The sequence below is a fragment of the Chiloscyllium plagiosum genome, unplaced genomic scaffold (genome assembly GCF_037043375.1).
Source record: "Chiloscyllium plagiosum isolate Xiang-an unplaced genomic scaffold, Cpla_swu_hap1 HiC_scaffold_20, whole genome shotgun sequence".
Classification (NCBI taxonomy): domain Eukaryota; kingdom Metazoa; phylum Chordata; class Chondrichthyes; order Orectolobiformes; family Hemiscylliidae; genus Chiloscyllium; species Chiloscyllium plagiosum.
Window position 1 is genome coordinate 29,716,917 of NW_028270158.1, and position 20,840 is coordinate 29,737,756.

Genomic DNA, 20,840 nt, shown 5'->3' on the forward strand with positions numbered 1-20,840 from the left:
CATGATCAAAGATCAGCATAAGCCAGTTGAAAGCTTTGCACAAGATTTTAGACGAGCAGATCATGATAGAAGAGTTATCGAGCAAAGCCATTCTGAGCTGTTTAGAACTGATGGATACAAGGCTGGATAAGTATGAGATTCTGCTGACATTCAGCAGGACATCCAAACCACTTATGGTTTTAGGAATTGTCATCTTTGTTTTACATTCCTTATATTATAAAAGATATATAGTGTCCCCATTCACTTCTGGGATAGATAGAAAGCCTGGTACTTTCTGACAGAAACTAATATTGAACCTGGATGAAGGGAGACAGTTTTGTAACTTTAATTTATAAGCAAAGAACATTAATTGCACTGGAATCTTTATCACAACAGTGCCAACAGGTGTAATTAGTACCACAGCTACCTATTGTGGATGCTTTTATAATAGATCTTGACATATAAACCCGAGCCAGATGTTTTCCATGAACTCTGAGAATGAACGTTCTGATCCATCCAGTGATTTTCATATAGAATGGATTATAAGAGTGTATTAGCATATGTCGTGTGATGTTGCTCTGAGTTGAAGGATTTGCTTATTTGTAATGACAGGTGCAGTACAGCATGTAAGACATGATGCCTTATTTCAAGGTCAAATTCTGTTCCTCAACAGCTCAATATCCACTAGGCAAGCCTTTATAAAACCTTTTACCAATTCTTGCCTCCTTTCCCATTCTACTGTAAGTTGCATTAAGTTAGCCATCTCTTGACTACACATTAAGGATTTTTAAATTAAAATATGAAGCAGCTTTTGTTTTTTTTCACCAAAATATTTAATTAGTTGTTTTATGTACAATAAATAACAAAAATAGTGGCAACTTTGCCAAAATAAAGCAAGTTTAAAATGGCCAAATCAAACATTTTCCGCACAGCTTGTTGAAGTGAACAGCTTGAGCTGTCAGTAAATTGGAAGCATACAACTGTTGGTACAGTTTTGAATTAGATTTTCTGTGCAACAGAGGAAAGTAACTAAAAATTCAGAGAAAGGAGGTCATTACCATTTAAGGTAGACACCATGCGGTTTAGGAAAGCACAGCGTAGCTTAGCAACTGAAAAATTACAACAGTTACAAATGCTGAATGCAGTCAAGACCTTTTTTTTAAATACCATATTAAATACATTACTACATAAAGAGAATTAAGAAACACTACAGACTTTGGATAATGTCGAATATATAACTTGGACACTCAGATTCAAAAGAACAATGAAAATGCAAAGGTCAGAAGTGGCAGTGCTAAAAGCTCATCACATTTGCTATGTCATATCTTCACGACGGAAGACAATATCACAGCTCCAACAGAGCATAATCACCTTGTAACATAAATACAAAGCTCAGAGAGAAGAGAAGTTTGTAAAATTTAGAAAATAAACAGAATTTAAAATATCACTGTTTTTCTTGCAACGTTACTCGTGATCGTTGAAACATCGATTACTGTAATATTAATGGGCTTAGCTTCTCTCTCACATCAATTAGTGCCAAACCATACTCTTTAGGAGTATGGAGGAGTGATTCTGAGAAGTGTGGTTGACTTTCCTCTATGGTTGGAAGAGGGCTGCATCACATGTCACACTCATATTAGTACAAAATCAAACACCAGCAAAATTAAAAGTCTAAATTAAGCTTTGGTACAACATTTTCCCTCCCAAAAATACAAAATAAATAGAACAAACGCCACAAAAACTCACAATACCCATTTTAACAGAATTCATCTGGTTCATGTGCAAATAAGCAGAGATGATAAGCTTTTGTAAAAAGAAACATTTTCACAAGTGACGCCTTTCTACATGTCCAATATAGCATCTATAGAAATTTTTATGTGCACACAATAATATCTTACAAAAAAGGGTTTTAAAGAAAATTAATAATGTCTCAAAAAAAAAGTGAGAAGTGCTTTGTAAATTAAATCATGTGATCATAATCAGCTACTTCAATTATTCAAAATAAGAATAGTAGCCACTGTCGTTTAAGGATGACCTCTTACTCAGGTCCTGCAATATAGAAATAGGATCAATAGGTTTCCTATCTGCTTCTGAAGACAACTTCAATCTCGTCTTGGGTGGAGCTCGAAGAACACTGGCATAAGAAGCAGCTCCTTTGCCTTCTATAGGCTTGGATGGACTCTGGTACTGAAGTTGGTTGGGCTGTGTGAGGGAACTTACGTTGGTATTACCTTTATTACACCCAGTATCCTCCTCGGTCTCAAAACCTGGAGCACCATGGCCTAAAAAAAAGATAAATATTAGGCTAATGTTATGCAAAAATTTAACTTAATCCAAATGTTGCCAAACATAATAAATGTTAACATTTATTTCTAGAATTGATTTAGTTGTTGGCTTCCTTCCCCTTCTTGGTCCTCACGCAAGATACATCATCCCCCAATGTCGCTCTGCAATAGTATCTGAGAGAGATATTAGCACCACTTTATTCCCATCAAGAAAGCTTTATATTGAAGACCCTATATATGGTACAAACTTGTATTGCACCATTCAGATACAAAGCACACTGGAAGCTCCATCTTACTAAAATGACATTTGTTATTTTTTGCCTCAGATTATAATGAGGGTAGATTTCATAAAATAAATTTGTAGTCCTTTGAGTATGGAAGATTAAAGAGTGAAGTAATTGAATTGTTTAAAATGATTAAAGCACTTGATAGGGTGGATAGATGGTAATTATTTCCTTTGGTGGGGGTGGAGTTCAGAATAAATAATAGCCGAGCTGTTTCAAGAGTGATATCATAATGTCGAGAAGCACTTCTTCACACAAAGGTGATGGAAACCTGGAACAATTTCCCCAGAAAGCTGTTGAAGTTGTGGATTAATTGAAAATGTACAAACTGAGATTGACAGATTTGTGTTCGGCAAGGGTAATAAGTTACAGAACTAAGAGATGAGATAAGATATAGATAGGTCATGAACTAACTGAATGTCAGACAGGCTTCAGTAGCGTTGTGTTCAGTTTTAGGCATCACTCTTTAAGAAAAAAATTGAAAGATTAAGTCGGTGCAGAAGAAATTTAGTAAAGCATTTCCGGGGGAATAAGCAATTATAGTTTCGCAGATAGGCCACGTAGTTGCTCACCAGGAACCAGTAAAACAAGAAGGAAATTGGATAGAAGTGTTTGAAATCATGATTAAAGTAAATGGGATAAACTGTTTCCAACAGCAGAAGCATTTATAAAAAAAAGGTAAAACTTCCTTGCAAATGGCAAAACAACCAGAGACAATGTGAAGAAAAACACTGTTACACAAGCAATTGGGATTCGGAAAGTACTGCCTGTCAGAGTGCTGTATACAAATTCAATGGTAGCCCTTCAAAGGGAAATTGGATTATCAGATCATGGAATGGTTAAAGTATAAGTGAAAGCCAGTTGGCTAGTCACATCTGTAACAGTGCTACGCAAAAGCAATTTTATTAGCCCCACGCTTCCACATTTATCCTGCAGCTCTGCAAATTTTATTCTGTTCAAGGGGAATATTCAAATTCCTTTATAAAATCCCTGAAAGTATCTGCCTCTATTTCACTCACAGCTGTATCCAGCTCCTCACCACACTGTGCAAGAATAAACATTCCTCATGCTGCTGTAGCTTCTTTCAACAATCACCTTAAATTGGTCTCCGCTGCTTTCAACATTTCTGAAATGAAATTTGTTTCTTTCTATCTAATCGAGACAGACTCTTCCTGACTTGGGACACTAGGATCAAATCCCTCAAGATTATCTACTCTGAGGAATCTACCCACATAATTGAAGTCCCTCATCCCTGGAACAATTCTTGTACATCTTTCTGCACCCTCCCTAAGATCTTCGCATCTTTTTGGAAGGGCACAATTGGATACAATACTCCAGCTGAAGCTCAACCTATCTATTTATAGAAGGTGAGCTTAATTTCTACATTACTTATAAAGATTTGGATCCCAAATGCCTCACTAACTGTTTTTCAATCTGCAGTGCTATCCTCAACAACTTGTGGACATTTCCCCTCCCCCTCCACCACCACTGATCGCTCTGCTCCTGCACCGCATTTGGAATTGTAACCCTTATTTTATATTGCCTCTTCTTGTTCTTCCTACAAAAATGTATTGCTTCACAGCACTGGATTGCACCTACTATATGCCAGCCATTCCACAGCCTAGCTACATCTTACTGAAGTCTATTAATATTCTCCTCACAGTTTCCAATACACAGCTTTTGTTATCCACAAATTTTGAATTGTGCTATGCTCTGCAACAAGAAATGTAGTGTTTTTAACAGCCATCCATAGCAAATTCATAAACATGAAACCCTATGAGTATAGGAGATAGTAAGGACTGCAGATGTTGGAGAAGTCAGAGTTGATAAAGTTATGATGGGTTGGTGATGAGAGGTGGTGTCATGGTCGAGGGGGCAACAGAAGGAGATATCGGCAAGTTGGCATCTGGCCTCAGCGATGTAGAGGTTGGTGCACCATACAGTCCCGATGAAGGGTTAAGCCTGAAACATCAACTCTCTTGCTCTTCAGATGCTGCCTGACTTTTTGTGCTTTCTCCAGCATCACAGTTAATTGACCCCATGAGTATGCATTGCTCCTGTCTGAAATACTGTATTCTATTGCTCTCGGTTTCCTATCACTCAGCCACTGTTTTCCAGGATGTCATTTTGCATTTATTTCAGGGATTTCAACTTTGCTGACAAGCCTATTATGCAGCACTTGAACAATATATCAATGAATCAAACAATTTTTTGGAAGCCCATGTACACCACATCAAATGCATTACCTTCATCAATCTCAACAATAAATTTCAATCAAATTAGTAAAACATAATTTACCCACAATAATTCCTGTTGACTTTCCTGAATTAGTCCACATTTGTTCTAGTCACTGTTAATTTTGTATTGAATTATTGTTTCGAAAGACTATCAGTACTGAGGTTAAACTGATTGGCCCATATTTGCTGGCCTTACCTTTACACCCTTTGGTGAATGAGGGATAACTTTTGCTATTCAATCAATCCTCTGACAGTATCTCAATTTCAAAAATATACCTTATTCATAAAATATCTTTATATACATAGATAGTCACCAATGCAGCATTAAAACAGTAGCATATGAAGAAATAAAAAACATTAGAGTTTCACTCTATTCAGCAAACAAACCAAAGGCATTTCTTACTTGAACAAGACTATATTTATATATATCTGAGGCATTGGGAAAGTCTGATAATTAAATAGATCCCATTTAATTTCAGCAGAAAGACCTTAGAAGGTGATCTTTCCCCACTGCACCTTGGTGGCAGCTGCCCCAACTGTTAGTGCGTCCCTCAGCACGTGATCCTGGACTTTGGAATTGCCAGTCTGCAATCAGTTCAGGTCAACTCCATGCTCTGGAAGATCAACAAGTTCTGAAACTTGTTGCAGACCAAAGAGCATCTTTCACTGAATTGATGGTCCTCCAGGTGCAATCGATGTTTGACCCAGTGTGTGCCCTGCGTCACAGAGCTGCTCCAGATGAACCTTGACAAAGACCATCCTTTCATTTAAAGAGGATTGTAAGTTTTATGTCCAGTGTAAGCTCAATTTCCACCCTTACTTCATTTGGCATCTTCCAATCCATCTAGCTTGGTCCTGGTGATTAAACAACTTAAAAGATTTAATGACATAACAAGAGCCAGCCTCTTTTATCTTTTATCTCTTTTATCAAGCTTTAGCTCATCCAGTGCCTTAACTATTTCCTCTTTCACTGTGACTTTGGTAGCATCTTCTTCCTAGGTAGACGGAGATGCAAAGTACTCATTTAGTACCTTAGCCCAGTGTCTGATCTTCACGGACAAAACTCACTTAGTGCACCCAGATTGGCACTATCCTTCTTTTACCACACCTTACTAATTCCATGTTTACTGAGACATTTCCTTTAATGAGTGAAAATTAATTATTCTTCTGCTGGGGACTAGGAAGTGAGGGAAGAGGGGAATGGTTGTGAATTCAGGAGGGAAAGTTTGGGAGGCAGATTGCCTAATTTCCAGATTCTCAACTCTTGCTCCCACAAACTGTGACTGGTGGTGGGCTCTCCTGATCGGGCAACCCTAGCCTACACACAACCCCAAACAGTGAAGCTGAAAGACAGACCTCTTCACCTCACCAGGAGCACCACATCACTGACTAGCCCCAGTGATCTCTCCGAACTCACCTTAATTCAGGTCTTCCTCCTCTGGAGCTCGACTCCCAGTGACATTGCTGGAACTAAATGAGAAACCTCCAGCCATCTGATTGGTCAACAGCTCTCAGAAGTTTGTTCCCAGGAAGAAAAACGAGTAAAACTGCCGAATAAGCTGAACTCATCTGATATGTCTTGTGTTCTTCAAAATTAAAAGGTCCAGTACATTCATTTCTGAATATTATTGTTTGTTTTACTGTTTTTCTCCCTCTGAGATCACCTCTCTTACACGGGTAGAAGTTCCGAAAGGTGGCAGTGAACTACCTACTATTGAAATTAATTGTGGCATTTTCAAAAAAAACTGCACCAGACTGACACCGCCTTTCCAGTCAGTGCATGAGGATATCGCTGCATCCACTAAATTCAACACTATTGTTGCCAGTCTCTTCCCATACTCTCTCTTTACTTTTTATTTGTTTTCTCACTTTTCTACCTTCCGAACTTTTAATAATCAGCAAGGATCTCACTTGTATTATTATTAACTTGATGTTTGTCATTTGCATCATTTTTCTGTTCGTTAATAGCTCAATTTCTTATCTCATCTATTTCATTTGCCCTCCCCCAATTAATGTGTTTCCCCTGGAATGTCAAAGAGTCATAGAGATGTACAGCATGGAAACAGACCCTTCGGTCCAACCTGTCCATGCTGAACAGATATCCTAACCCAATCTAGTCCCACCTGTCAGCATCCGGCCCATATCCCTCCAAACCCTTCCTATTCATATACCCATCCAAATGGCTCTTAAATGTTGCAATTGTACCAGCTTCGACCATATCCTCTGGCAGCTCATTCCATACACATACCACCCTTTGCATGAAAAAGTTGCCCCTTAGGTCTCTTTTATATCTTTCCCCTCTCACCCTAAACCTATGCCCTCTAGTTCTGGACTCCCCAACCCCAGGGAAAAGACTTTGTCTATTTATCCTATCCATGCCCCTCATAATTTTGTAAACCTCCATAAGGTCTCCCCTCAGCCTCTGACGCTCCAGGGAAAACAGCCACAGCCTGTTCAGCCTCCCCCTGTAGCTCAGATCCTCCAACCCTGGCAATATCCTTGTAAATATTTTCTGAACCCTTTCAAGTTTCACAACATCTTTCTGATAGGAAGGAGACCAGAATTGCACGCAATATTCCAACAGTGGCCTAACCAATGTCCTGTACAGCCGCAACATGACCTCCCAACTCCAGTACTCAATACTCTGACCAATAAAGGAAAGCATACCAAACGCCTTCTTCACTATCCTATCTACCTGTGACTCCACTTTTAAGGAGCTATGAACCAGCACTCCAAGGTCTCTTTGTTCAGCAACACTCCCTAGGACCTTACCATTAAGTGTATAAGTCCTGCTAAGATTTGCTTTCCCAAAATGCAGCACCTCGCATTTATCTGAATTAAACCCCATCTGCCACTTCTCAGCCCATTGGCCCATCTGGTCCAGATTCTGTTGTAATCTGAGGTAACCCTCTTCGCTGTCCACTACACCTCCAATTTTGGTGTCATCTGCAAACTTACTAACTGTACCTCTTATGCTCGCATCCAAATCACTTATGTAAATGACAAAAAGCAGAGCGCCCAGCACCGATCCTTGTGGCACTCCACTGGTCAGAGGCCTCCAGTCTGAAAAAGAACCCTCCACCACCACCGTCTGTCTTATACCTTTGAGCCAGTTATGTATCCAAATGGCTAGTTCTCCCTGTGTTCCATGAGATCTAACCTGGCTGATCAGTCTCCCATGGGGAACCTTGTCAAATGCCTTACTGAAGTCCATATTGATCACATCCACTGCTCTGCCCTCATCAATCATCTTTGTTACTTCTTCAAAAAACTCAATCGAGTTTGAATATGATTTATCCATTTCTATGGCTAACCTAATCATAGTTCATGGAGGCCTGCCTCCTGCCTTCTTACCTTGTCCCAGGTTTGTGAAGTGGCAAACCCCTCAAGTTATGTGCAACTAACTGTCTAAATCTAAAGGAGGGCATTTGCGGAGCAATGGTACCAACCTTGCCTCTGACTCAAAACCTGAAGACCAAGGAAACTGCATTCATAATGTGACCAAAGTAGTTTTGACTTGTAAGATCTCCCAAAATATGTCAACGGCAGGCAGTAAGAGAGAGAGAGAGATTGCTCAATAGCATGTAGCAGGAAGAAGATGGAACCTGCGTATTCAGGTCTTGAAGCTACAACATGCATGGAAAAGAGTAGTTTGCCTGAGTAATACAGACCTCATTGGGTGATGGCTGTCAATATCACTGGGTTCAATCCCTGCGTGATGCTTTGAATCAGACTTGCCTTCAGCCAGAAAAGTCAAGAAAAATAAGAAGAATGGAAAGAGGTGCCTCTGGTGATGTGTCCTTAATGGACTATGGCTAATTACCATGGCAAACCTAAACTTTATGAGCACTGTCCCCTAAAAGATTCCCAATGACAAATGATCCATTTGACCTCAGATCATTTTCCAGAACCAGGATGCATAAATACCTACCGGGTCAGACTGGAAATATACCAATCTAGGAAAAATCTCCTGAACATTTGAAATAAGCCCTTGATACTATTACCGTCTATCAGTCTACATTATAATAATTAAAGTTCTTCCATTATAATTACTTTGAAATTCTCACATCTTTCCTTGCAAATTTGTTCCATTATATTGTTCCCAATAGCTAGTACCTATAGAACACACTCAACAATGTAATAGTAGCTCTCTTGTTTCTTAATTCTAACCATATAGACTCTGTCCTTCACCCTCCAATGACATTCTCTCTTTCCAGCACAGTAATCCTGTCAACCATTCGTTTTCTTTATTTTCTTTTCATATTTGAGCACCTTGTATCCAGAAATATTAAGTAGCCAGTCCCACCCTTTTTGAAACCAAGTCTCTGTTATCACCATATAATATTTACAATTGGCTATCTGTGCCTAATTGATTAAGTTGACTAACTTTAATTATCATATTCCATGCATTCACTTAAGCATGTAGTAAACCTAGTTTAGACATTCCCAGGAATTTAAGACTCTCCCACCAAACCATCTCTCCTGGCACATTTTTAAAACAAATTCACATGGAAATTGGCTCGGCCAGCACTTGTTGCCTATTCCTATTTGCCCTGGAGAGGTGGTAGTGAGCTGTCTTCTTGAATCACTGCAGACGTAGGAATGTAGGTATTCTATACTGGAGAAACTCAGCCAGACTGGCAGCATCTGTGGGGAGACAAAAAAAGGTAGAGTAAATGCTTTGAGTTCAATATGACTGGTCTTCAGAAGTAGAGTCCCACATAAGACTTCCAGGAAGACAACAAACCATCTTGGATTCAAATCTGTGGCTGCAGAAATGTTTCTGTTTCTATAATCTCAAAGTGTGTATAACTGTTGTCGGTCTGATCTTCTTCATGCTGTCACGGATGAACCATGGTATCTTGTATTTGGCAGCGATTGCATTCCTCAGAGGAATCATCTCTCTAAACAGTGTTCAAAGGTTGGAGAGAAAAATTCAGGCCACTACCTGCCTAGTCCTCCTCGACTTCCTGGTAGCTATCCATTCCCATTATATCTACATAGAAACTAAACAGTGACCACATTCAGAAATGGAAAACCCACAAAACTGTCACTTTCACGGATGCATCTCGGTGTCATAATCTCTAGCATGACACAACCACATCATTTCTTCCCTTCTCCTTCCAGCATTCTGAAGAGATTACTGCTTCTGGTCCACTCCCCTTTTCAAACTAACTTCCATTTTGGATTCATAGTGAGGAATCACTGAAAAGAGCTACACAATAATATCAACAAGCTTCATCTCACCATCAGATGTCCCGCTTACCACTCTTTAGAAACAATCTCATACTCGGACACATACACCTCCATCAAGAACGGACATCTCAGTACCTCACGCTATTGCAAGCCCACAGATAACCACACTACGCACTTCTCTAGATTCCATTCTAAACATGTTAAAGAAGCCATCCATTACGGTCAAGCCCCACGTATACACAGGATCTGCTCAGAAGAGTAGGAACGTGATGGACACCTAAAGATGCTGAAAGACAACCCCATAAGAATGGGATATGATGCTCAACTCATCGATTAACTAAGACGCATAAAATCTTGCGCATTTGACAACTGAAATTATTGCACTCCTTCAAGAAGAAAGCTTGTTTCAGTTTGCCGCAGTGAAAAAACCGCACTGATCTCCTTAGATGACAGACACAGGATATGACTGAAAGAATACGCTTCATTGTAGAGTACTTTTCCCACTGTGGAAAAACCACACCATGTTCTTCACAGCCTTCAACATGTCATTGATGAAGATGAAAATCTCGCCAAAATCATCACCATTCCTCCGCTTCTTGCCTTCAAACATCTGCCAAACCTTAAACAGCAAACTATCCAGCCTCCAAGATCACATCGACCACTACACCATACAACCCTGTCACGGCCCTCTGCAAGAAATGCCACATCATCGACATGGATACTATCATCACACATGGGAACACCACCCATCAAATACACGGCAGATACTCATGACTCAGCCAATGTTGTCTACCTCATATGCTGCAGGCAATGATGTCCTGAGGCAGGGTATATTGGCGAGACCGTGCAGACACTACGACAATGGATGAATGGGCACCACACAACAATCTTCAAACAGGAATGTTCTCTCCCAGCCCAGGAACACTTTAGCAGTCACGGACATTCAGCCTATGATCTTTGGGTAAGCATCTTCCAAGGTGGCTTTCGAGGTACACAACAACGCATAATCACTGAGCAGACACTGATAGCCAAGTTCTATACCCATGAAGACATCCTCAACCATCAAATTGAGTTCATGTAACACTATATGTAACCCCACCATACTGTTCTGCATTTGTAAAATCTCCCTTACTGCTCTGTTTTGACATGATCACCTTGATAACCTTTAATGATCTCTCTACCTTAATTAGTTTGCACAGTTTTGGATTACTTGTTACTTTGGTTAGACCTTTGACATGCAACTCTTATACCTATCATGTTATACCAGCCATTTGATTTGTCTCCAGCATTACCTAATTTTTCATTTTTTATAGTTATCTCTCTGCCTCAATTAGTTGGATCATACATCATCCCTTCACTTGCTATTCAACTGTTGGCACTTTACTCATACCATCTGACACTTTTGATCACCTGTAGGGACTTATTATTCAGCCTGTTGACACTCCACTCACACCATTTGTATGATCTTTTGATCTCTCTGCCTATAAATTGTGTGCATGTTTTCTTCTATTCACTTCACCTGATGAAGGAGCAGCGCTCCAAAAGCTTGCGATTTCAAACAAACCTGTTGGACTATAACCTGGTGTTGTGTGACTTCTAACTTTCATGTGAGCACAGCAGATGCAACATCTCAGCTTTCAGCTCGTCTGTCCTCACCATCCAAGGCCCCAAACATTCATTCTGCATAAAACAGCAATTTCCATTTACTGTTTTTTATTTTAATAGGTTGCATCTGCTGGTCATAAACCAGTTTGTTCTGTTCTATCCTCAAGCATGACCTCGGAATTCCTGTAGCCAATCATTTTAATTCTCCACTTCAATCCCACTCTGACCTAGACATCCCCTATCTCCTGCAGTGATCCAGTAGAAATCAACATAAGCTTTAGGAATAGCTCCTCAAGTTTCAATCAGGCATTTTACAGACCTCTGCAGGCTTACAATTTCGAATTGTAATCTCCACTCTCAATTTTTCCCTTTTTCTTTGCAATTTTCAGTTTTTCTTTTCTCATTTCTACTTTTGGGCAGCAGTTGTTCATCATTAAATCATTCATATTTACTCTAAAACATCTTTTGTTTCTATATATCAGTTCTGGTGAAGTAACTGCACAGAGACTGGATCCTGTCACCAATTCAGCCTTTACTTACTAGCTCCCAATACACCGAGTCAATCCTCAACTGAGAAGATTCTAATCTTTTTTTTTTATTCACACACAAAATAAGAGCAAAGAAACCCTTGAATAAATAGTTTACAATCAATGAAATACAATTCAAATTGTACAGAAGAAACAAAACCTTGTGCATTTGACAATCCAAATTATTTCACTCTTTCAAAACAAAAGTTTGTTTTTAGTTTGTTTTTCTCAATTCACATAACATCTCACCGAGCTGTCAGCTTAACACATGAAGGCTTGGTCCACGCTCGAAGGCTCAGTCTTGGGCCTACATACTGAAACAATGGCACAGAGGCTGGGTCCCATCGCCATGTCACCCTTTACTGGTACATTAGTACACTGGCTGTAGCTAGCTTGGAGTCAATCTTCAACTGAGGAGATTCTAATCTCCTGGTTTTATTTTTTTTCCTAATGTCCTGTATTTTTTAAAATTATAAACCCTCACACTACCGCCTCTCCTGGTTGTATTGTTAACCTTGGCCCAGGTTAATAATCCCAATCAAGAACCTTGCAGTTAACGAGGTCAACCTCATCCCAATCACTACATCGCTCTCACTCCCACGGCCATCCCGCCCCAAGTACAGCGATGTAGGCCTGGTCTTTTGCTTGCAACTTCTTTTGCAATGCTTTTGCCCCGGATCCAGTTCCTCAGATTCGGACTCAGACACAGGTGGCATGTACCAGACCGTGGCTCATCCCTCATGTCTAGAATGTCTTGGAAGAGTCTCATTCTCTTCTTCCGGCAGCAATGGTATCGAGGTTGCATCCATTTCGAATTTAGATTTCCTCAACACTAGATGGAGGGGGAGCACGCAGTTTCTGCCAGGCCTTCAGGCTGTTCTGAGGAGCCAGTTATGTTTTGCTCCTGCCCCATTTGTGAGGTAATGGTTTTCAGGAGCTCCATGTGTTTGTTCTGAGCAGCTTCACCAACCCAAACTTTCTAAGTCACTGGACCTGGTTCCAGCACCGAACTTCATCCCCTGAATTAAACTGTTCCTCTTGTTTGGAGAAGGCACGTGGCCAGCATTGGCGTTCCTGCTGCTGTTTCACCTTCTCCCCCCTGCCCTCCCCAAGTCTGGAAATATCAGGTTTAACCTGGTGCAGAATGTTCTCCCCATCAGCATCTATGCTGGAGCTATCCTGTTTGTTACATGCAGTTGATTCTACAATCAAACAGAAACCAAGACAGTTTGGTCTCAATTGACACTGTTGGCTGTTTCTTTAAGGGCTTTCAATGTTTGGACTGCTCTCTCCATTAGACCATTTGACAATGGGTGGTATGGAGCTGTCCTTATGTGCCAAATGCCACTGGACTTTGGGAAATATTTGAGTTCCCTGCTGGTAAACAATGTCCCATTGTCTGTGATCAATATCTCTGGGAGTCCATGTGTCATGAATGATCCTTGCAGCTTCTCAATCGTCATCCCAGAGTTTGCTGAGTGAACTTTATGCACATCCAACATCCAATGGGCGTCCACAATGACCAGGAACACTAAGCCCATGAAAGGACTGGCATAGTCAGAATGCAATCGAGTCCAGGATTTACCAAGATATTCCCACCAATATGGGGATGCTGCTGGTGGCAAGTTTTGTTCTTGTTGACACTCTGGGCACTGCCCCACCAGCACAGCTATGTTGGCATCCAACCCTGGCCACTAGACATACCTGCTTGCTATCATCTTCATCTTGGAAACCCTTGGACTGTGATAGCATGAAGTACTCCAGCCAATAGGTGGCAGCGATGTTTACTGGAAATACATCACCCTTGCTCCCCACAGCAATATGCTGTCCTCTATGGTGATCTGGTCTCACCAGATTCAAAAAGGTTTCAAACCTGGTTGCAATGGCTTTTTTGTTTCCCCCATTTACACCAGCTGTTTAAGTTTTGCTCGTACAGGATCTTTTTGTGTCCACAGTAGGATATTGCCCACGGTGACTGGAAGAGTGTCCAGAAAGTTTAAAACCAAAATGGAATCTACCAGGAAAGGCACCACCAGTGGAAGGTGGCAAGGCACCTGCATTAGCTACTTGGCTTCCTGGACAGTGTTCTAAGTTGCACTTGTACATACTAAGAATAAAGGCCCAATGCTGAATTCTACCAGAAGCTATGGGTGACACTGCCTTGTCTTCCTTCAGTGGCCCTAGCAGGATCTGTGACTGAGACAAATTTCTACCTGTAAAGGAACTTCCTCACACCAAAGATGACGGCAAACCTTCCTTCTCTATCTAGGCATACTTTGCATTCAGCATCAGCCAGAGTCCTAAAAAGCAAACACTATCAAGCGCTTCTCTCCGATGGGCCACCAGTGAGCCAACACCACCCTGATTCCATACCATGTGAGCACTACTTCTCGCTTCGGATCGTAGTGTGCCAACACCTTGGATGACGATAGCTACTTCCTCACTTCCCTAAACACTGCTTTTTGGTTTCGTGACCATTCCCAAGGCTGACCCTTCTTCAACAACAGGTGTAAGAGTGCCAAGATAGAGGCCAGGTTACTTATGAATTTTCTGTAATGATTCACTAGCCTAATGAAAGACCTAAGCTCTGTACAGACATGGGAGAAGGGGCTCGTTTGAGTGCCCTCACGTTCTCTTCTAAAGGGTGTAACCTAACTTTATCGACTCTGTAACCAAAGTAGGTAACTTGGAGTGCCTGGCATATGCCTGCCAGGAAGAAACATTTAAGCACTACGTCCAAGTTCTCCATGTGCTCTTTATAGGTTTCCTTATTATTAGGAGACAGTGAGGTCTGTAGATGCTGGAGATTTGAGAGTGTGTTGCTGGTAGAGCACAGCAGGTCAGGCAGTATCCGAGGAGCAGGAAAATCGACGTTTCAGGCCGGAGCCCTTCATCAGGAATGTTATCTATTGTAGTTAGGTGATGTTATGTTGAGACAGTGTCCCTTTTAAAGGATGAGCTATTAGTACATCATCCAGATAAATAGCAACCTGGGCTAGCCCTTGTAAACTGCCCTCCATAGTCCACTGGAAAAGAGCAGAGGCTGATGATACCCAAACGGTAGTCTTGTATATTGGTAGAAAGCCTTATGGATATTAATTGTAGCATACCTCTGGAAATCCCTTATTCAGTTGCAATTATAGATCGGCACTGTTTGATGATTCATTCACTCTCTAGCCCCCTGATTTCCACCTCTACTTTTGCCCAAAAGGCAAATGGCACCGGGCGGGCCTTGCAAAATTTCAGAATTACATCCCATTCAACGCGTAAAGCCTTCTTGGTAAACTCCTGGACATTTCATTAGGACTTCACTAAGACAGCCATTTTCCAATTGAAAAATGTTGAACCAATCAAGGTTCATCAGGAAGATATATTCTGGAGTTAAGATTCTAAATTTAAAATCACTTGTGCCTGCTAACCTTCAACACCTAAGTGGTGGAATTTCCTTATTTGTAATTCAAGTCATTTTCTTAAAATTTGAGATGCATATTGCCCAGTCTGCTGTCGCGTGAAGTGATCTTTCTCACACAAACCTCTGTTCTTCACCCTATTAACAAGGTTCTTGGGCATCTTTCTCAGGGAAACATTTGGTTGGAAATGCACAAGTACATGTCACTGCCATGACCTTAAGTTTTCCTGAGATTCACCCCCTGAGCTTAATTGTAATAGATTCTCATTAACTTCTAACTCTGAATATGTGATTTTTCTTCAATTCCCTGCCTCTGTGCCAGAGACCTTTCATGTCGTGAGCTCTGCAGCCAGGCTTTCTGGATTTCCTCCTGTTTAAAGTTCTTCAGCACCTTTCTCAGGGAATCATGTGGTTGGAGTTGCAGAAGTACATGTCACTGCCAGGACTTTCTGGCATTGATGCCTCGTCAACCAGTGAATCCAGATGCACACCACTTCAGATTCTGCAAATCAGGAAAGACCCTTATGCTGTATTGATTGAGGTGCTACAATCTGGACTTTGCCCAGGAAAAAAGAAAGCTCACTCTTCACTGTAGACAGGGATTGGGAGCTGCTGGTGGATGTGATGATGGAAAAGAGGGCAGTACTTTCTCTTGCTCACCACCATAGGATGCCATGCAAGCAGCGAGATTCAGTCTGGAGCAAATTGCAACCTGGGTCCTAGGTGAAAATGGATGCCCGGGAGTGGCGGGAGGAGATCTTCTGAGATGTGCAAGAGTAAGTGCCATCATCTTCTCTCTGTTACCTCAGACTCACAGGGTCACCATTCACTCTAACTTTGTCACTGCACATTTCACCAAGGCTCATGGCCTACTTCTTTCAGTGTTGCATGCTTTATGTGTACTCAACGGCTCATCCTTCCAAACTGGTAACTCTACCTGCCCTCTGCACTACTTACTTATTCAGTGGATATACTTATCACTAGTCTTGCTCATGCATTACCACTAACTGCTCTTCACAGAATCAGAGAATCACAGAATTGTTACCATGCAGAAGGTCATCCAGCCCATCATGCTTGCACCATTTCGACTACCAAGTGCCCACCTTCTGCCTTTTCTTCATACCCCTGCACACCATTTCTATCCAAATAATAATTCTCTGAATGATTCAACTGAATCAGCCTCCACCATATTTCCAGGTAGTGCAACCCCGTGCCCTAACTACTTGCTGTGCGAAAAAGCTTTTCCTCACATCAGTCATGCTTTATTTGCAAATTATTTCAATCAATGCCCTTTTGTTCTTTTTTCCTTTATGAGCAGGAATAGCTTTGCTCTGTCTACTGTATCCAGTCTGCTCATGGTTTTGAAAACCTCCACCAAATCTCCTCTCAGCCATCCTCTCTCCAAGGAGAACAGGCTTCAATCTATTCTCATCACTGAAATTTCTCATTCCTGGAACCATTCTTGTAAATCACTTCTGCATTTACATCTTTCCTATACAATTATACACAATACTCCAGCTGAGGTCTTAAAAGTGTCTGGTATAAATTCAACATCACTTCCCTGCTCTTGTACTCTATGCCCCGTTAATTATACCGAGGACTCTTTTATTAACTGCTTTTCACCTTTCCTGCTACCTTCAATAATTTGTGCACATATACAGCCAGGACCTTCTGCTCCTACATACCCTTTCGAATCGTACCATCTATTTTATATTTTCTATCAATGCTCTTCAGGCCAAAGTGCTTCATCCCACAATTCTCTGCATTAAAACTCATCTGCTACCTATCTGCCCACTCCACCAATTTGACAATGTCTTTTTGGAGGTCCATACTGTCCTCACAGTTTACAATTCTTCAAAGTTTACTGTCATCTCCAACTTTGAAACTTTTTGTCACAAGTCTGTGTGTAGCATTGTGTCAAACTTTTGCTGGAAATCCATGTACACTATATTAACAATGTTACCTTCTTCCATCTGATTCCATTATACGCAATCCTTCTCTTTGTTCCATTACAGGAAAACAACTAGCCTAGCACTTTCTGAATAATGCCTCAACAGGATCTAGACTGATCCACCTGTAATTCCTGGCCTGGTTACACTTGACCTGTGGGCTGACTATGATCCAGTCCCCAGACTTCCGAGACATGTATACCTGAACTTTACTGGACCACATGGCCAACATCTGGACTGGAATCGAACAAGCCCTTTGACGGACTGTGGCAGTATCCCCCGATTGACTGTATAGTCCACCTTCAGTCCACTAAGGATTGCTTCCTTTAGAGTTTCACACATAGCCATTTGCTTGAATCACTTGCAGTGTGTTTGCCACGTAAACAGTTGGCACATGTTGCATGTGTGATACAACACAACATAGTGTCACATAGCAACAAGTCCACCTCCTTGACTGTTCAATGCTCCCCACTATAACACCCATCTCTCTTTTGAGGTAAAAAGCAATACAAGCCGTAGAGGCTGACAGACAGTAACTGAACACTAAAGACCTTGTACTTTGAAAACAATGTGACTACACAGAGGCTGACAGTCTTTAAGTCAATGCAGATGTCAGTAGTGTGTGCTAAGAAGGTGGTGTGAGCTATACAGAAGCTAGCAGCCTCAAAGTAGGTACAAAGTGAGCGACTGCTAAGAAACTGAGAGCCATAAGATGTGTTCTGTGTCAATGCATTAGATGCTTGTGTCTCTGTGTGCAAAGCGATCCACCAGAAGCAGCAAAGTCAGTGTCCCTGAACTTTCATGTAAAATGCGAATGGCTGAGCTGGTGTTCAGGTTGTATGTGAGCAGACATGATGATGTGGTGAGGCTGGTGATTTTGCTGATGCCAACCTGTATGTATGAAGGAGGATGGTGGTATTGGAGCATGTAGGGTATATTTGTGAAGAAGCAGTTGAAGGATGGTCGGGACAAGTATTCGGTGAGCTGGAACCACCAGCTAGATATTCTAATTTACATGTCAGAAATTTGTGCCAAGTATTTTCTCAGGAAGGAGGAGAATTGTAAGCAAGCGTATAAATAAGATGAACTAGGTGTGTGCTTTAATGAGATACAAATGCATCGTTATAAGGTAGTCATCACTTAAGATGCGGTTCTGAAAACATCATTTAACATTCCAGGGGAAAATCTGACAAAGTTTTCTTGACATTAAGATTCTGGTTTTTCCATTCTCTTTGTATTTTCCTACCTTTCTCATCATCACGCAAGCTGCATAAGGAAGGGGAGCATTCTAGCAATGTTGAATGTAACATGATGGTTTGGCCTATTGACTGCAACCACAAACAATAATTCAATAATCACTGAATTATTAACGATTGTGATGGACTAATTCTACCTGTAGCTGATATTTGCAATGAATTGCCACCAAATAAATGTCAGTACTTGTCACAAGTGTGTATAATATTTTCTCATCCATTTATTAGTTCAGTCAAGTGTAAATGAGCATAGGGGAAAAAGTCTCAAAATATAAAAACTCTGACAAAAGATTTTGAAATCAAAATAGGGTTAACATTTTTTTTGTTTGAAGTAACAACCAATCCCCTCTTCACAAACTTACTTGCACTATTCAATAAACAATTCAGTGCAGTTACTCTTAGTGCCTCTTAGAAAATTACAATATGTTATTACTTTAAAATAGTTAATAAACATTGCTAAACAGGGAGAAAACTCTTCTTAAAAGCATTAAATGGATTCTAAATATTACCAAGTGAAATGTAATTACCTGTTAAAAACTGTCCATCGTACACAATTCTTTCTGGACTCAATGGGGGTGATTGGACGTTATAATTACTGATGGTATTATAAAGCTCTTCATTTTGGTCCCCTGGCAATTGATTTGCTGGGACAGGTGATAACTGCTGATCGGGGCTGCAGTATGGACTTGGACATTGGCTGCTTTCCATGGGAGATGCTCCCGGAGGGCTGGACGCAGAATGCCTCTGGTACAGTGGTCTGCCTGACACTCGGACTTCAGCCTGGAAAGGGTATTAAGGCAAAATATACAATCAAAGAAGCAACTTGAATCAAAACAGTATGATGTATCTCAGCACACAGTATAAGCATTTCTGTCCTGGAATAGAGAATATTTGTTCACTCATATCATCAGGCTCATTTAAAGTCTCAAATGCATACAAATCAGGAATGTTATGATCATATTTAAAGGGAGCTTTCCTCTCTGACCATAACCTAATTTGAGACATTTAAAGAAATCTCTGGTCTAAGTCTGTCACAAAAAATCTTCAGAACATTACATATGTGTATTACATATGGTTGTTATTAACACGTGCAAATTGCCATATTTCTGATTGGTCCTTTTAGGATTCAGAACACACCCAAAAGTTTGTCAGGCATCTGTAATTTGATCGAGTTATAGTCAGATAGACAATCAGGTTTCAAGAGCAAGCACTGCTGCTGTGAATAAACTGCTACTGAGAAAGGTGCAAATCCTGCAATATTGGCAATATAGAATACACAAAGTGGAAATGCAAAAATTGTGTGTTATTTAGTGTCCTAAAGTTGTAATTATACTCATCCTAAAGCTAAAAAGGACTTTATAGCTTAATTCGTGTTAGCTGCTTATTTGAAGTTCTTCATTTATTCTCCATATGGAAGTGACAAAAAGTTAAGAATTGCTGAAAAAAGACACATTTTGTCAAAGTGTTTTGGCTGCATGAGAGGAGAGGGCTACTGATTATCAAGTGACTTCTGACTGGTAGAGATGTTGCTGTGGAGAATACATTAATTAATGATGACTGACATTTAACTGTGAAACAGTATCAATGTTTGTCATACCCTTGAATTCATATTCTTGCGAATCGTCCTGACAAGAGCAAGATGAAAAGCTTCAACAAAATGTGTCCTTTCCCAGCAATACTCAAGCTCCGTACTACCAAATGCCTATTTGATGAAAAAGGATCTTTAATCTCAAATAAAGTGCAATTTTATAAAATACACCAAATTGGATAATAATAGTGCCTTCATTGTTTCTCAACTCCAATCAAAGATATTCTCTTTGTCCTCGAGGACATTCCTTCTTACACCTTAACGAAAACTGACCTCTTTTTCTCCCCTTTCTTATCTTTCCTAAATATCCATACCTTAAAATATTAAAACTTAATCCTCCCTCTTTTTGAGCTAGGTATCAGGTATCACCATTACATTATAATTCTATATGAGGATTTGGACCAGTTGCTCACCAGCCTTGTTAACTACACTTTTTACATTTGCACACATGCACGCCAAACCAAATTTATATTTTGCTATATTTTCTCATGATCCAACATAATTCTGTCTTACTTCAAAATCTAAACA

At 40.5% G+C, this 20,840-nt stretch overlaps 1 protein-coding gene across 4 annotated transcripts in view; it reads right to left on the bottom strand.

The window, feature by feature from the left end:
- Positions 1-798: 798 nt before the first annotated feature.
- Positions 799-20,840, bottom strand: part of LOC122560734 (ATP-dependent RNA helicase with zinc finger domain-like) — a 569,578-nt gene continuing 549,536 nt past the window's right edge. For all 4 annotated transcript variants that reach the window (XM_087997766.1, XM_043711726.2, XM_087997765.1 and 1 more), the window contains 2 exons: positions 19,252-19,504; positions 799-2,261 (listed from right to left, as the gene is read on the bottom strand). In XM_087997766.1, coding sequence (XP_087853892.1) covers positions 1,972-2,261; positions 19,252-19,504 — 543 coding nt within the window. In that variant the 3' untranslated portion in view covers positions 799-1,971. The remainder of the gene's footprint in view (positions 2,262-19,251; positions 19,505-20,840) is intronic.